Source organism: Centropristis striata, chromosome 8 (assembly GCF_030273125.1).
Source record: "Centropristis striata isolate RG_2023a ecotype Rhode Island chromosome 8, C.striata_1.0, whole genome shotgun sequence".
Classification (NCBI taxonomy): Eukaryota; Metazoa; Chordata; class Actinopteri; order Perciformes; family Serranidae; genus Centropristis; species Centropristis striata.
Genome location: NC_081524.1, coordinates 37,598,465 through 37,616,166, shown reverse-complemented (window position 1 = coordinate 37,616,166; position 17,702 = coordinate 37,598,465). Strand labels below are relative to the sequence as shown.

The window sequence follows — 17,702 nt, the reverse complement described above, 5'->3', positions numbered from 1 at the left end:
TTTTCCAAATTTCTAGACAAACTTGTTATGTCTCTCACTATGTGCTCAAAAAATCATCTGAGAGACATATGGAATTTAAATGGGCAGCCTCCAAGTGTAATACAAAGATTTTCTGAGAGAAGCAGAACGGAGCCCTGTTTTAAAATTGCACGTCTGTAAAATATTTACTGTAGAAACACCAAAATCATATCAAAATCGTCAAGAAGTCCTTGTGACGCTCACGGTCTGGGTCAGTGGCGGTCCTAGACTAATTTTACTGTGGGGGCCAAGGAGGGGCCAGTGTTTAATCAGAGGGGCACATTAGCACATAAAAAAAATGGCAAAGATGATATTCAAGCATTCAAAATCTTTATTTTAGCTTATTTAAACATCTCATTTAAGCATATTTGGAAAATACAAATACATTGATTTAAATAATGAGACTCAATGTTCACATTCTGGGTTCCTTTTGTGTACAATGAGATATTGTTTGAACAAAAAAATGTTAGAATTGTTCCATTATCCATCGTTATAAATAATTGATCTATTTATTATTAATTTGACACAGGGGCCACAGTGGCCCCTGAAGGCCCCTGTGTAGAACCGCCACTGGTCTGGGTTTTTTTCTGATAGGAGCTACCGTTTGGTCAGAATAAGCCCAAATGTGAGACGAGCACAGAGGAGGAAAAAACTCTTTTCCTCAATGTTTCTGTGGGTCTCTGCTTGGGTTGCCTCTATCGTCATTGACAACTACCTGAAGTTGCCGTGGTAACCTCTGAGCCTCAGGCCAGAGCCACAGTTAACCTACTGCTGACCCCTGACCCCATACAAAAATATTAAGTAGTATTAAACATATATACATAAAAATACAGTAAACATATATTAAAAAATATATAAATATATAAAAAATATAATAAACATATATTAAGTTGTATTAAACACAACAATGCACACACACACACACACACACACACACAGAGATGTGTGCTCCTTGTATATAATATAGTATCATAATATTACTAGTATTATTATGTTTGAAATATCAAACATAATAAAAATATCACACCGGCAGTAACCCCCGTGGCCCTTTCACAATTTCCCCAGAGGAAATGTTCTAGTTTTCTAGGTTATTCTAGCCCACTCAATGCATCTTTGTTAGGGTTCGTTCGTTTTGTTTCACTGTAGTGGTTTTTGGTCATATGACAGAGTGAACCTAGTCACTTCTTTTGTTGCATTAGCAGCAATATTTCAAATAGACTGGTGTGGAAACTGCTCCCATAGTCTTTGGGCTGTTGCTGTAGTTTGCAACTGTAACTTCTGTGAACGCATATACATTGCATGCAGAAAATCGAAAAAAAACGGTTTCATCAACGGGCGGCGCTGTAACACTAAACAAGCGGCCATTGTGTGTTTGATGGCTCGTCTCTGCTCAGTCTCAGAGCAGCAGCAGCAGCAGCGGATGGTTCAGATTCGGCTCCGGTTTCCAGCCTCGGACCGAGATTTGTTACCGCATACTGTGTTTATGTGAAACAAAAAGGTAAAGTTACATTTTATTAGCGCCTATAGCTTAGCTTAGCTTAGCTTCACTTATGTGAGCACACAAGCTGAGAGAGATTTGTACCGTTAATGTAAACTCAAGAAGCTAACAAACGGCTAGCTGCTAGCTAGCTAGCTTGTTAGACGGAAACGGATTTGTCATGGATTAGCTAAAATGGTTAACGGTGCAGAGCATCGCAGTACAATCAAATGTGACATAATGGCGATTAAATCACCACAAATATTATCTAGGCAGCTCTGGACGTCGTATCTAGTTAGTACAACATTTTATGAATTCAATGTAGCCATTTGTCACGTTTATAGCTGGTAGCTTTCTTTGGCAGTCATTTCCTTTATGAATTAGCTTGATAATAGGATTAGTTTGTAGCAACCAGGCTGCCTCTTTGACTCTTTGTGGCTATCTGTGATCGCTTTGTTTTCTTGCCACCCATAATGTACAACTCCCTGTACTCTCCTTGGGATATAAATGTTTGTGTAACACATTATGTAACGCTAAGACATGTGCTCATGTTGTTATTTTTGTTGCTACCCAGAACAGTCTGTGGAGGTTGTTGAGGGACATTTGAATTTGATAGGTGAGGAAATCAGTCAATGGCTAACAGCTGCTTAGTCCTTGCCTATGGACATTCAGTTCATGAGATACAGTATGCAAGAAAGGGGCTTTTGTTCAAAGGACATCTCAGTCTCTTGTTCATCACAAAGCCCTAGTTACCAGCCTCTGCCTTGGCTTTCACAGTTAATTAAATCTAAGAATAGGTTATAAGATATTTCCTGAAGTGACTGAGAACCTTAAGTAACCTACAATCAGATAACCAGAGTATTAAGCCAGTGATAACTTTGGTAATTTTGGTTTTCTGTGCTTTAAAAATAAAGAACCTCAAAATAAGTTTTCACTCATCTGTACTTTTTTTAATCTTCTTTTCCCTCATCTTAATCAGGTGACATCTTTTTGCATGGAATGACAACTTCACACAGATATATTGAATCCAAACCAGCGGGTAAGTTGACACTCTGCCGTCAAAATGAATATTTTGTTGTCAGTTCTGCATGTGTTGACGTTCCTCTCTGTTTCCATTGTCTTGTTTCACAAATATACATTAGCTCGGTTTGCTGACATGGAGTGGCAGACACCAGCTGTGTCAGAAAAGTTCCAAAGCCGATTTGGCCGCCGGCCTGGAACATCGGACAGCGGGGACACTGGTCTTGGCACCTCAGCATCTGACAGCACAGAAGGTGATCACTCTTGCTTGTTCTTCCTGTAGCGTGTATTGTGCAACATTGTTTTCATGATGGAGCTTCAGTTTGCACTCTTTACAGCCAGTGTGGGTGTTTCTTGTCAACTGCATATGTGCACTTCAACGGATATCTGTGGTCAACAACATAGTTGTTCTTCATTTACCTCTCTACATTTAATTGTATGCCAGCTCAAAAGTTGAGAGCAGTCATATAATGTAGAATGTATTGATAAGTCACTTTTTTGTGCAGAGGCTGAAAAGTCTTTACGTTTGTGTTGGTGTTTCTTAGGCTATTTATAGAGTGAGAGAAATGTTCATGATCCTCTGTGGGTGCTTGGGAGATTTGCAGAGGTAGATTAAAGTCCCAGCCAAAAATGCTCCAAGGCTCTGCTGCACCACTCTGGTGTTGTGGTTAATTGGGAGGATGGGGTGTTGGGATGCCAGGACTGGACAGCTCAATGGAAACTGGACCTTGCCTATGGTGTAAAATGTCACATTAGTCAACAAGTTTTTGTTATACATGTAGTTTTATTATGTTTTAAATGGGAATATCCCACTGGGCAAAATGTGAAATATCACTGGAGTTTGGGCGAGAGTGGAAAAAAAAACACACATTATCAGATAGGCTCCATGTAGTGGCTGGTCAGCTGGGGTGGATGGTTCCTAGTGCAACAGGAAACACTATAAACATATAGACTGAAAAAACACCAGAAGTGTTTCAACTGAAGGGTTTGAACTTCACAAAGCTAGTATTCATGGCAGGGCTGCCAGTTGGAAACTATTCATAACAGCTACAAACAGGTCAACTGTTTCCTTACTCCAAGTTACATCTATGTGTGTTGGCTTCCCTCAGGTAGTCCTGAAGATATATTCAACACATTTCTTGTCAAACATTGTAGTGGATCTGAAAGTAATCAGTCGGAACAGGAAGATATATGTGTCAATTTTCTAATAATTAGTATTGTTAATCAAACTTGTGCATAAATTGATTTGTGTTTTTAGTGCTTCAGTCAACACTATGGTGAATTAACCCTCTGCACCCAAGTAGTTTCAGGGTGTTTTTTGCTATAAAAGTCCTCCACCTCCACCTTTGGAAACAGCACAGCCATGGCTAGAGGTTATATATTATTTAGATTTTTACAAACTATCTGGTCCTCTCCTCTCTGCCCTGTGTAAACAGCCTGCAGTTAAGTCATCTAGACCTAGAAATTTTTGTCATGTGGAGCCTACGCTAAATCAGTCATGCATAGCGTCCTGTTTGCACGGAGTAGCTCAGAATTAAATGGCTTTTACATGATCGAGTCAGTGCAGTTTATTTTTGGTATACTACATATCACAATTTTAAAAGATCTCTGCACAGCTTCAGTCACCCGATGTAAACATCAGTAAACCTGAAAGGGAAGGTGTAGAGAACAGGTAGTAATGTTAGTTCTTGCCCATCTTGTACATGCAAATAACTGAATATGCTTAAAATAAAGGTGTTCAGTGTTAAAGCCCTGAGCATATTGCTAATTAATCTTGTTAGATAACATTCCTAGCAGGATTGAAGCTGCATTTAAACAAATTGTGGCCCTGCTCCTTTTTAGATTCTTAATGTTCAGCAGTTGTTTTTCAAATCCTTTTATATGTTTATGTGGAATTTGAGCTTTGTAAAAAAGAGGGACAAAAAGAATATAACTGCTTCTTACAGACCTCGCTTGCTTAGTTACAGCCGTTGAGCATGCTACTGGTGCTTGCACAGCTTTGTCCTGGCACTTAAACCGACAGCCGCGCCTAGCAACATGACAATTAGCCCCACATTTAGCCACAATAATGACCTCTTGTAGATAATACCATGTGGCACACTTGTGGAGTCAGGGGCACCATAAAACTCTGCAGATTACCACAGAAATAAATAAATAGGAAAGTAATTAGTATAATTTAAGCTTCTTAATGTTCACATCATTTTATTTTACACTCACATGTCATTTTCAGTATGTTATAGACTGTTCAGTAGCAGTAATGTCTGTTCAGCAAACACTGAGCAAATGTTCTTACAGAGAAGTTTCGACTTGTTCTAGCTGGTCATGAATCTGTGGAGCCCGGAGGCTTCTTTTTATATGTGAAGTTTTACCTCTACTGAAAACTTAATGTTGTTTCCATAACATTCTTGCCTACTTAGTAATTATTATTTTCCTCTGTTATTGTCAAAAGTTTCTAGTTTAATCAAGTTGTGGTTTTGACAGGGCAGGAAAAACGTATCCGATTCAGTCTTTGACTTTGGATTTACGTGTGTGTGATGTTACAGAGGGAGGAGGCAAGGTGCTTAAATAAGCGGCACCCACAGATCACTCTGTAACATGAGAGGTGGGCTATAAATACCCCTAACCTTTCCTGTGTATGCCTGTTTGTGTGTGTTTGCTCAGAGCTTGGTACAGGCTGCTTTTTGCTGTTCGAGGACAATATGTTTTTGGGCACAGGGCCGGCCCACCGCGCCGCTGTCAGTCTGGGTTTCAAAGGTTGATTGTTGACTGACCAGAAATGCAGAGGACAAACTTTTGCTTGGACTTAAAGCGTTCTGCAGCTGAGCTCGCCTCAGTTCAGCTGTAGAAAACATGCCACAGCTAATAACATGTTTGTTGCGTTCGAGCGAATACCAGGTTTCTAGACTTCAACAGGTCTCTCAGGTTTGTAATGCTGTTGAAATCAGAGTTATGTAACACTGAATTGTGTTGAGGCTTGTGGAGATGTCTGTAGGTTGGTAGTCGTGATCCTAGCTGTGTTCCTGTTGTTCTTTCTAAGCATAATGTGATTTCTGAGGTTTCCAAATGAAGACCGTTTGCAATTTTGTGCATGCTTAGAGCAGTGGGTGTGTACTCTTAAGTCTGAGGGTAGTTTTTCTTTCTATGATGTTGGGAATAATTACAAGTGTTCATGCTATTTACTGTTAAATGGACCCTTGAGTAAACAGTTCTATTGTAACAGTGGATTATAGTAGTGGAGTATAGTTGTGTACATCTGTGGCATGACAACTAACGTAAGCTTTATCAATGCTGCACAGCAACATATGTTTTAGTTAATCATGTAATGCAGAGCTTTTATTCTGTGCATGGTTTAGTCTATTATAAGCCTATTCCCTGGGTTGAGTCAGTCAGAGCCAGTTAATTCTTTCAGTGGTGACACCTCATCATCAAAGTAGGCCACCCATAAACCCTGCTGCATCTACTTTACATCACTGACTGAAAATAGAGGAAATGGCCTGCAGTAATGCTCCAGATATTCAGCACTGATTTAACAAGGTTTATCTGTATATTAAATAGTGAGAGGATAACACGTAATATCATTTGGAATGACTCTTTCTTCTTTTTATCTTTAAAGATTTCTGCAGTTCCAGCAGCAGCCCTCCTTTCCAGCCCATTCGCAGTCAGATACCCATACCCACTGCACATGTCATGCCATCCACGGCCGGAGCCCCGGCCTCGAAGCCCCAGTCATATGTCCAGGAGGACTCCCTGTCCTCCGAGGGTCACAGGTCTTCCTCTGGCTCCAGAACCCCAAGTGGCTCCACATCGAAGTCTTCCTCCCTCTCCAAATCAGCGTCTTCGCCCAATCTCGATGCTCAGCCCGGCGTGGGTGGCGATCACGTGGGGCCGAAGCCAGACTGCCTGAGCCGCTACCGCAGCCTGGTCAATGGGCTGGACCACTCGCTTTTCCCCTCAGACCACACGCGGATGGATGAGGGCCAGAGGTTTGACACTCCTGCTGTGGAGCCTACGCTAAATCAGTCAGCCCTGTTGGGGGGGTTATGCCCTGATGTCAGACTCCGATTACAGGCGACCGGGATTAGAGACACCCCAGACTGTGTGTCTGAGGCCTACAGAGGAGGCATGGAGCACAGCTATAAAGTTTTGCCTGAAGCAAGGCCCGGGGTTCCCGGCGCAGCAGAAACCTCTAATCAGAGGGGCAGTCAGCCCGGTGTGGCCGGATCCGCTGGAGTTTATGCGAACCCTCTCAGCCTGCAGACACAGGCTCTTCTGAGGGAGCATGCAGGTTCCAAGGTTTATGAGCCATTGCGGCAGGACAGATGTGGTGAACTGTCCAGCTGGCAGCAACAACAGCAACATAAGCAGCAACTGGAGAGTTTGCGTCTGCAAGTAGAACAAATGCAGGTAAGCATTTATCGTAGATATAAAGTTATACAGAGTTAGAGGGAAAGAAATGCATGTGACACACTTCAGTGTTTTTTAAAATCTGTTTAAATGTGTTGTTTCTCTTGTGAGATCACAGTATTCTCTATAGTTTCTCTATGTACCTAATACCTCTGATGGGAAGCAAAACAAACATGTTTTTCTCTGAAGAAAACGTAACGTAAAGGTTGTTTGAGTAGACATGTGGGGCAGTCGGCTGTTTGTGGACATTGAAATCTTGCCAGCGATGTAGTTCCAGACACATATATAGGTCAACATTGGAAAAATAACGTTCTACTAAACAAAGCCTGAAGCCATACAGACGGCTTGTCCTATTTTATAGCAGGATTTGTCAAGTCAATGAGCAAAATCAAATCACAAGAACATCAGAGGACTTCTGGTGTCGGGGTTATAAAATAGTTTTATTACATGTTTGATTCAGCACTATGCTTGATCAACTCCACACAGCTTGTTGCAGCTTCCGTTTTGCAATCTGTAAAAGGCTGTTGAAATCGTAAAATGTTTTTTCACAACAGCTCTTTACCGTTTCAGCACTTTTTTTCAGTTTTTTGCCCTCATGGCAGATGCTGATACTGTGGAGTGACTTCCTCCTGCTCTGTGCTGACACATTCAGACACTTAATCACTTTAATACATTTTGAAATACTGAGCAGGGCAGAATATTCTAACGCAAATTAGATTGGGTGTTTTTACTGTATGAAAAAAATGTTTAACTTCTTGCAATTTTTCGTCATGGTAATTATTTAAACTTTGGTCCTCATGCTGCAACTTCCTCTTAAATGTATCTTACATCCTCTCCTAATTTTTTGTTAAGAGAAAAAATAAAATAAATCAACTCCAGTCTAAAGGGTTTGAATCTTCCAAATCTGCTCTTACCCAGGTGTGCTGGATAATTATAATTATTTTTTCAGCTTAAACATAAGAATCTAATTTATAAATATAATCGTATAAATATATCTTATATGATATTCATGTTTTTTTATCTTCCTCAAGTTTGAAAATGTGTTTCTTTGCGTTAGACAAACAATTTGGGGACAGTTAAAAGAAGATTAAATTTTCAAATAAGTAGTTACTGCCTGATGCGAATTGTCTCATAAACAAAAGGATTGGCTGTTAAAGCTTTGAGGGAAGCATTCATTCATTCATTCATTCATTAAGATGCTGAATGCTTTTTTCAGGGTACCAGAATACAGCAACATTTGGCAGCGCTTTCAGTGTGTGTTGGAAGAAACACTTTAAATAGTCTCTGAGGTAGAATTACATTCTATTTTAAAGATAGCTCTGCGCTGCTTGATCAAGTTTTATTTCTCTTTTGTGATCGCCGTTTGAAATCGACCTCTTTATTGACAAAGTATCTGAGTGTTGTGGTGTCATGCCAAGCAAAGCCAGCAGCAATTCCTGAGCTGTAAGCATTATGTTTTGTGGCTATTTTTAGAGTTGTGTACTGTGTGAACTATACGCTTTCTATACTGTGCCGAGGTGAATATTTTTTTTAATTGTACATTTGTTAATCTTGCTGCAGGTTTTCTCAACAGCATGTACCTTTAACCATCACATGGTGTTTGTCTTTTTGTCCCAGCTTATGAGTGCAGGAGTGGGTCAGTATCCATCTATGTACTCGACGCCCGTCCATTCAGAGTCTGGCAAGTGGGACGCGCTGGTCAAAGCCAGCGAGAGTCTGCTGAAGGAGAAGGAACTTATCATTGAGAGGCAAGTACTTCTGATCATGTTAGTGCTCCTGTGGGGACATTCAGTGGTAATTAAGTTAATACTTGACTTAATACGTGTGTTGAAAGTATTTAATAGTAAAATATGCATGTTTATCCCCTGACACTATGCCTTGCTTTTAACCCTTTATCAGGCAAAGAACTATATTTGGTAACTTCAGGTAATATTTCGAGAAAAAAGTTGCAAATTTACTAGATTAAAGTGGCAAAAAGTGGGGAAAAAGCAGCTTTTTCTTCGAGATTCACCACTTTAACCCTTAATAGGGCACTCATTGAAATACCTGCAAATTCCAAATTTCAACCCTAGAGAATATTGGAGGATATTACATACTGCCAGAATGTGTAAAAAAAAAAACATATTTGAAAATAATATTTGAGAGAAAACTTTGCGAGATTAAAGTGGTAAATCTACAAGAAAAAAATGTGCAGATTTATGAGATTTAAAGTGGTGAATCTGGGAGAAAAAAGTTGCTTTCCCCCCCCACTTTTTTCTCTTAAATCTGCGACTTTTTTTCTCTCGTAGATTTGCCACTTTAATCTAGTAAATTTGCAACTTTTTTCCTCGAAATATTACCTGAAGTTACCAAATATAGTTCTTTGCCTGATAAAGGGTTAACAGATTGGTTTTCCACAATGTAGCTGACTTTGTTTATTTTTCTTGTGTTGATGATGGTTGGATCTGGTTGTGATGCAGACAAAAGCAGCACATGACCCAGTTGGAGCAGCGTTTGAGAGAAAGCGAGCTGCAAGTCCATGGAGCCCTTCTGGGTCGAGGAGCTTCCTATGGCGACATGTGTATGCTGAGGCTACAGGTTAGTGGAAACATGCAACAGCTCCCAGGAAAAAACACTAAGAACCTTGTGTCATATTGTCATCATCCTTACAAACCATTTACCCTCAAGGACCTGCATTGAAACTTTAGCATCACATGGTGTCTTCACAGGAGGCTCAGAGGGAGAATGCGTTCCTGAGGGCACAGTTTAGTGAGCGCACTGACTGCGTTGCCTTGGAGAAAGCGGAGGCAGAGCGCAGACTGGGGGCAGTTGAGTTAGAGACGCGCCGACTAACTGACAGCCTGAAGGAGACCTGCGAGAGACACTCGGAGGAGATGAAGAAACAGGAAGAGAGGGTATGTTCCTGCCTAACACATCTTCTTATAGTGCCGTGAGCAAGTGAAACAGAAAGTAACAAGACCAAATGGCACTGAGATTCAGGGTTACCACCAGAAGAGTTGTAAGGACCAGCACCCAGACACAGGAACTTGGCTTGAGTCTTGTAGGATTTATTCACTGACAGGTCACCCAAAGGGTGCACTAAAAAAAAACAACCAGACACACAACCTAACAACTGAGCTATTTCTTAAAGGACTTTGCTACATCTATAACACACCAAAAATATCTAGATTATAAAGAAGAACTACATCAAGGCAAGGCAAGTTTATTTATATAGCACAATTCGGACACAGGGACATTCAAAGTGCTTTACAGGGGCAAGATTAAAATACATAAAATACATTAGAAGACATTTAAAAGCGAATAAAAAAAATAAATAAAAAAAAGTGAATGAATAAAACATTTAAGAGTGAATGAATAAAAAATTACAGGTTAAAATGGAAACAGAAAAGTCTTCAGACTTGATTTAAAAGAGCTGAGAGTTGCAGCAGACCTCAAGTTCTCTGGGAGTTTGTTCCAGAGATTTGGTGCATAAAAACTAAACGCTGCTTCTCCTTGTTTAGTCCTAAGGAGGAGGAAAAATAAGTATTTTTTGGGGGGGGGTGAGCTGTTTAATCCCTGAGGGGGGTGAGCTTACTCTGGACTGGTAGAAACCTTGGAGAAGTTTAAATGATATCTGTGTTTACAAACCCTCCTCTTTAAGTGGCATATATTAGTTGAGAATGGCATTTAAATCTCTGTACTTTGTTCATTTTAGTAATGAAGAGAACCTGTTAAAATTCTGTCAAATCTCCTGCCACAACAGCTACAAACAGCTGATATTATAGGGCATGGAAACAAAACACTGCAGCAGAAACCTGTCACTCCCCACAGGAGCTGAGATGCTAATTATAAAGTCACTATTAAGCTCAGTACATAAATAGATCCCTCATGTTGTGTATAACGCCTGGCGTAACAAGTTCAGTCACTCATTTAAAGGAAGGTGCCAGAGCAGCTTCCCTGTGGCTGTTTGTAGGAACAGTTTGTCACATGTTCTCTTCTTGACTTTTGAATGGGTTAAATCAATCAATCAATCAAATTTTTACTCAAGACTCAGGGTCCATAGGAGACAGATATTAAAAACAGGAACAATACAAATAAATAAATAACACAGCTGACAAAAATATGAAAGAAACCAAAAAATACAAAAAGATGATCTTCAGACCCACCAAAATAAACTGTTACGCCAGTGTCTCCAATATACTGAGGAGAGGTGGGTGGAGCTAACCTGAGGATTAGTAAGAGCAACGATCACACTATTTTCGGACAGTACAAGGCGACTCATAAATTTATACATCAGATTACGTAAAAGCGCTTCACAAGTGGGCACACCCAGGCTAACAAATAGCTGGCTTGCACTGTGCCATCTTGGCATATTTAACAGTAATCGCAAAGCATCATTATAAGCCACCTTCAGTTTGTGCATGCTCTTCACCTTGTAGTTGCACCACAAATGTGCAGTATACATGGGTGTGCAAAATGCTTTGAACAGTGTAACTTTGACTTTGTAAGAGCACTGATGGAATTTACGAATCAAAGTATTAGCCTGTGCATATAACTTGCATCGTTGTCTAAAAATATTGTGATCATCAGTGAGATCCTCTGTAACAACATGACCAAGATATTTAATCTCACTGCTCACGTTCAATGTGTTGTCACACAGTGTAAACTTGGGAAAAACTGACTTCCTGTCATCCTTGCTACGCACAATCATGATGGCACTCTTCTTGGCATTATACTGAATATCAAAATCAACACCAAACTCCTGTTGCATCTTGACTTTTGAGTTTGTTCTCCTACTTAACCCATTTGCCCATCTCTGCAGATCCGCAGTCGGGACAAGCACATCAACAACCTGAAGAAGAAGTGTCAGAAGGAGGCAGAGTTGAAGAGAGAGAACCAGCAGCGCATTGAGACTCTGGAGCGCTATCTAGCTGACCTGCCCACCTTGGAGGACTACCAGAGCCAGAACAAGCAGGTCAGGACAGTTCTGCTTAATTTTCATCTAATCGTACTGGGCCTGTTTGGGTCAGTTATTAAACTTAGACATATGTGTTTGTGTCAGCTTGTGGAAGCTGAACAACAGGCGGCTCAGCTACAAGACAAAGTACGAGAACTGGAGGTCTGTCTGGAGACGACACGCTCACAACTACGGGAAAAAGACACGCAGCTGGAAGAGCAAAGTCGCAGGGAGAGAGACCTTCTCACCACCATTACTGAGTATGTTCACACTGAAAACAATGTACCCTCTTCTCAGTCAGCATGTTAATTCAAACACTAATAACTCTGCATGATGCTTTTATTTTTGTCTCCATTAGTATGCAGCAGCGGGTGCAGCAGGGCCTCGAGGATGGAGCCAGGCTGCCGTCCCTGGATGTGGAGAAGCTCAGAGGAGAGAACAACGCTTTACGAGAGGAGCAGCAGAGACTCAAAAAGGTCTGTTGATATTGGTCTGTTTGGTAAAGGAGGGTCGGTACAACCAATTATTAGTATTGAGGGAAGCATTGAACATTATAAGACAGATAAATTCTGAAGTAACTTTGATTTTGATGAAATTCTGAAACTGCTAATTGTTTTATTTATTTATTTATTTTTGTTCTATGTCCTTCCTGGTACCTAATATGATGACCCACAGAAATTAATAAAATAAAATTCTAAAAAATAAAAAAAAAAGAGTACTCCTTAGACTGCTTTTATTCAGGAAGTACAGTGGGTGTACAAGGAAACTTGTACCTAAGGCAAAACATTATTACTAAGAGCTTTATTTATACATCAGCTAAACCTCAGATGTTGAGCTTGAACATGTTGTTTACTAGTTAATCCCCACGACCTGTTCTTATATCGCCTTCACCATAAACTGTAACAAAAATGGGCAACAGGATGGCTCATGGGCCACATAAGTTTGCTTTAGTTTTAAAAGTTATTTGATGCAATAAAACAAGGATGTGATGTCGTCAAGCTGCTGACTCACGATGAGTCAGACGGGTGGGATTCAATATTGTGGCTTCTACGCCAGTAACTGGACAGCAACAGTCAATTGTGCAAACCTTTGTATTGCAACCCCCAAATACCAGCAGAGCAGGAGAATTGGTTTAAATGGATCCAAAATGAAACTACATGAACTGTATGCCGTATCATTGTAGTTGTACGGTTTGTATGTTTGACCCCAAATAACTTCCGCTTCAGGAAGTGGATCCAGCTTAGTGTGTTAGAGGAAGTGTGTAGGTGCACTGCAGTTTGCACTGTAGAGAAGTATTAATTTCACTGTATTATGTTTCTGCATATTGTGGTTAGGAATTGTGGAAGCAAACTGTCCAACTGTAAATCGTTTTAAGTGATATTTGATGTCTGTTGAAGCTGTTAATGTCTTCTCTGTAATGTCATCATGCTTTGGTAACACTTTACAATAACCATCATTTATAAATGGTAAACAGTTTATAAACAGATCATTTATAAACCATATATAGGCCATTTAGAATGGTAAATATATCATTTATTAATGTTTAACTAACTACATCATTTATAAATGACAAATGGATGGTATATTAATGTAAGTTTATAGTTACTTTACCATTAACAAACAATGTAATTAATAGTTCATTAATAGTTTTAGTGGCTCTCATTTTAACATTTTAAACACCATTTTAGGTATGTTAATGATTTTGAAATTATTCATATACCTTTAAGAAATTGGTTGAAAACATTTAAAGATTAAATTTGTATAGCACTTTGAAAATGGTTAATAATTGGTTTATAAACCATCTATAAACATTACTTAGTTGGTTATTGTAAAGTGTTACCCATGCTTTTTGTACTGCTGAAAAGCAAACCCTTCTGGTTGTAAAAACACACACAATTTCCACAAAGCTTAGATAACCACCTCCCAGTGGGAGGGAAACAGGATGTAATTTGATAGAAAAAAAACGAAATGAGTAGGAGTTCACGGTTGCATTATGCTGTTTTAAAGCTCAGTTCTTCTCTTTGCAGGTCATTGAGAAGCAGCACAGAATGATGGAACAGCTTGGCTCCCAGATTCAGGTATTTATCTCTTCACAATGAGTCTAAAAGATTTATGTGGTTACCTTTCAGTTAAGTCTCTTAACATTTGTGGTTATTAATTGTTTATCTCTGCAGGCTTTGGAGGAGCAGATATCTCAGGAAGAGAGCAGCTCTCAGGCTCTCAGAGAAGATGTGTTGGCCAAAGAGCAGAATGTGTTAGAGCTCCACACAGCCATGAAGGAGGTGAGATATTTAAAAAAAAAAAAAAAAAAAAAGGTCCTGTATCTTAGCAGGGCAAGCAGAGGACCTGTGTGTTCTGAATAGACTTTTACACTGGATAATGTTGAACCTGACTGCTGTGTTTCAGCTGTCGGCCCAGAACCAGGAACTGATGGAGCAGAATCTGACCCTGAAGGAGCAAATGAGTGATCCGGATCAGAGAAGCACCAACCAGGCCTCCTCCGCCCTGCAGCCAGCTGGGGCTCGTCTCACTCAGAGGCTTCATCTAGAGATCGCCTCCTGCCTCAGCGACCTGCGCTCCCTGTGCAGCATTCTGACCCAGAGAGCTCAGGGACAAGACCCCAACCTCTCCCTGCTGCTGGGGCTCACATGTAAGTACTACTAAAACCTTCTTCTTTGAGGCCCCGTTTACACGAGGACGCTTGCGGGTAAAAACGACAAAATATTTTATCGGAAGTGCCTTTCGTTAAGTTGAATCCTCTCCTCCGTAGCGTGTCGTCTACACTGAAAAGATGCAAAACTCTGCTCACGTCACGTATGTGTTTACGTCACAGCCATGCTCCAGTACAGGAAAATAAACAAACATGTCAGATTATTTCCATGCGTCGGACCTTCAAGCTGCTCTGGCAGCTCTAATAAACTAAATAAAAGTCTTTCCACCAAATGTACAGGATATGTACAGATAGAGGTAATTACAGATCCTTCCCTGTTCACTAATACTATCACATTTTTGATGCACCGATTCGTCGGAGGCGAGCCAGACGGCTTTGGACCTGGGAGATCTAGTGATGGTGGAGAACTTTGTGGAAGGAGTAGCTGATGAAAATACGTGGTGTGAAAACTTCCTCATGCCCAATTATGCTCTTATGGCTTTAAGTGATGCCGCCTGGCTGCATACAATCCAATTCCACACACTTTTGCGTCACCGTATGCAGCAGATTTCCTCCCTAGAATGCTCGTCTAAACGAGGAATAAAAAGTGAAGACGCGACGCCACTTTTGCGTCTTCTGTTCAGACCGTCATCATGTAAACGTAGCCTTAATGTAGTAAATAGTCTCTGGAAATGGTTAGTGTTGTGAGATATGGGAAAAGAGACTGAGCTCTCAGTGTGTTACCTACAGTAGCCCCCAGTTTGGAGAAGCAGGCAGAAGGACTGACACACGTTTTGCTGCTGTCAACAAACATTACTTAGCTTCTGTGCCAGTAGCCCAACCTCTTTCTCCAAACTGGGGGGACGTGCCAACCAGTATACATTGTAGAAATAAATCCAAACTATAACTTTAAAGTGGGGGGATTTGTTCTGAGTTCTGTTTTGTGTTTCCAGCGCCCCAACCAGTGGCACAGCAGGACGAGGACTGGATGAGTCCAGAGGTGCTGCAGAAGAAGCTGGTTGAAGCTCAACAGCTCCGCCGGGACGTCGAGGAGCTACGCAATGTTATACTGGACCGGTACGCACAGGACATGGGAGAAAACTGCATCACCCAGTAACCTTCACAACCTGACGATGGAGGAAACTTGCGAAAGCCCCATTTCACCTCTGAAGCATCTAAATCGAGCTTCAGGACTAGTTACTGAATGTCAGAAAGAGGACTGGATTTTAATTTTCTTAAAATGAGGACAGAGGAAAGCCCAAATGGTTTAGCTTCTGCTTCTCTGGACTGACTGTAAGTCGATTCTCAAGCCTGCCTGTAGCTCAAAACCCTCCCTTCCCCCCCGGTGAGTTCATCTATTTCAGTCCAAGGGCTAACGGAAAAAAACTTACCTCTAATACTTGATCCTTAAGCATTGTGCGTGTGTTTTTGTTTTTTTTATTAATGATGACATGAAAACTGTCAATTTACCAAACAGTCTTATACTTTTTGTTCCACTTTAGTGGATAACTATTTGTGTAGAAGTCCCACAAATATAATTTATTTAAATCTTAATTTCCCTCTCGAGGGGAATTCTCCAAGATGTGGTTGACAATCAACTGAAACTATTTTAACCTTGTAACTGAATTCACAAGCAAATGTTACTAACATGCCATTATTTAAAATGGTGAACACTGTAACATGAGACTCTGCTGTGAGGTATAGGACTTGATACTGAAGGGTTTTAATACCAAATCAGCTTCTCACACCAACAGGCCTACAACAAGTTTTATTACCAAAGAAACTCTGGTGGAAGCAGTCTGTGAATGTTTGTGAACGCTTCTCTTGGCTGCAGGCCTCGTTCTGAATGAACACCGACATGTGCCTTTCTGTCACGTTTGCAACCACAATGCTAATTCATTTTTAGACCAACCACAAAGGGCTGTTTGCAGCTGACTCTTCCAATATGACCTTTCTCTCAGCGTATCAACCAGTGGGATAGTCAATACATTCCCTGACTCTGAATGTAGAGGATAACTTTGGGGTCGCCTCAGCTCGTGGAGGCCCCCGACACTGTTTTTTGTTTCCTGGTAGATAAATGAAGTGAAACGCTTCAGTCTGGGTGATCTTTGTAGAATCTGCTTTATGTAGATGAGTAACGTCAGTTTACTGTACATTTCAGGTTGATAATGACTGACTCGCATTTGACAGAGTGGTTAACTGATAAAATGTATGACTGAGAAACAGTATTAATCTTCAGTATTATTTATTGTTTGCATTGACAACTCAGTGTGAAAGCCTCCTAATGTGTTGCTGTAATAATGTGCTGATGTGTTTGAGCAAACTTGTGTAAAGGTCCCATGAAGTGGCTTTAAGATTGTAATTTTCTCCGATGGTTTGACGTGTGTCATGTTACATAATTGTTGGGGCTGATGGGACATGATGAGGGTCCTTCACCTTCTTCATGTGAAAGAGGAAGCATGTTTTAATCCCATGTGATGATGATGATGGGAGGGGCTGGCTGGATCACCCCGAAATCACCAATCACATGTACTGGAGGATGGATTTTATATTTGCCCCGAGTGCAGGATAAGCCATTTTTTAAATAGAAACTTGACACTTTACAGGAAGAGAAAGGGATTTTAATAAAAATATATGCAACAATGACTTTTTTTTGTCAAAAAATATACAGAACAACACACCCAGGTGCACACAAGCCATTTTTTCATTTCATGGGACCTTTTTAAAAACTTGAGTAGCACAAGATTTACCTTTGGAACATCAGGCTCCGCATGCCTTAACATCTCAAATGTTTTTGCAAAAGGGAAAAAGATGTTTATATTTTCATACTTTTGTCCTTGTTTGTATTTGCATATTTTAGAATTAAAGATTTTCAACATTCCGTTTTGTTTGTTTTATCCAAAAAAAGCTGATATTGATGTTTTCTTATAAAATATAAAAGTGTTTCCACTATCTGTTACCTCCATTCAGTCACAGTGGACTACCAACGGTGCTTTCAGAGGCACAGCACTCCCTCTCCTCATGTTATGTAACAGAAATGATCCCAGGCAGGAGGCAGAGTCGTGGTGTTGTGCATGCTGGTTCACTGTCAACACTCATGACTTACTGTGAAATTAAATAGAATAGAATAAATGTGCTTTCCAGTGGCGGTTCTAGACCAGTTTTACTGTGGGGGCCAAGCAGGGGCCAGTGTTTAA

The 17,702-nt window shown here is 40.5% G+C and overlaps 1 protein-coding gene across 3 annotated transcripts; it reads left to right on the top strand.

Annotated features, from left to right (window-relative positions):
• The first annotated feature begins 1,170 nt into the window (after window positions 1–1,170).
• cep85 (centrosomal protein 85) lies at window positions 1,171–17,386 on the top strand. Of its 3 annotated transcripts, none has more exons than XM_059338371.1 (14): window positions 1,171–1,514; window positions 2,474–2,534; window positions 2,638–2,769; window positions 6,129–6,919; window positions 8,537–8,667; window positions 9,379–9,496; window positions 9,628–9,813; window positions 11,721–11,873; window positions 11,961–12,115; window positions 12,214–12,331; window positions 13,883–13,933; window positions 14,030–14,137; window positions 14,262–14,505; window positions 15,459–17,386. In XM_059338371.1, the coding sequence occupies exons 2-14, from the start codon at window positions 2,495–2,497 to the stop codon at window positions 15,620–15,622; spliced, it is 2,391 nt and encodes a 796-aa protein (XP_059194354.1). In that variant the 5' UTR covers window positions 1,171–1,514; window positions 2,474–2,494; the 3' UTR covers window positions 15,623–17,386. The 3 variants fall into 3 exon arrangements, with proteins under 3 accessions (XP_059194354.1, XP_059194353.1, XP_059194356.1); XM_059338370.1 differs by lacking the exon at window positions 1,171–1,514 and adding an exon at window positions 1,666–1,727 and having other exon boundaries at window positions 2,475–2,534; XM_059338373.1 differs by lacking the exons at window positions 1,171–1,514; window positions 2,474–2,534; window positions 2,638–2,769 and adding an exon at window positions 5,169–5,437.
• Window positions 17,387–17,702: the final 316 nt, after the last annotated feature.

What these genes read in the sequence shown, in the direction of transcription:
- cep85 (XM_059338370.1), top strand. Translation starts at nt 1,691, where the DNA reads ATGGTTAACGGTGCAGAGCATCGCAGTACAATCAAAT. An exon ending in AGCAGCAGAGACTCAAAAAG is followed by an intron (nt 12,332 to 13,882) that starts GTCTGTTGATAT and finishes TTCTCTTTGCAG; the next exon opens with GTCATTGAGAAGCAGCACAG. An exon ending in TCCACACAGCCATGAAGGAG is followed by an intron (nt 14,138 to 14,261) that starts GTGAGATATTTA and finishes GCTGTGTTTCAG; the next exon opens with CTGTCGGCCCAGAACCAGGA.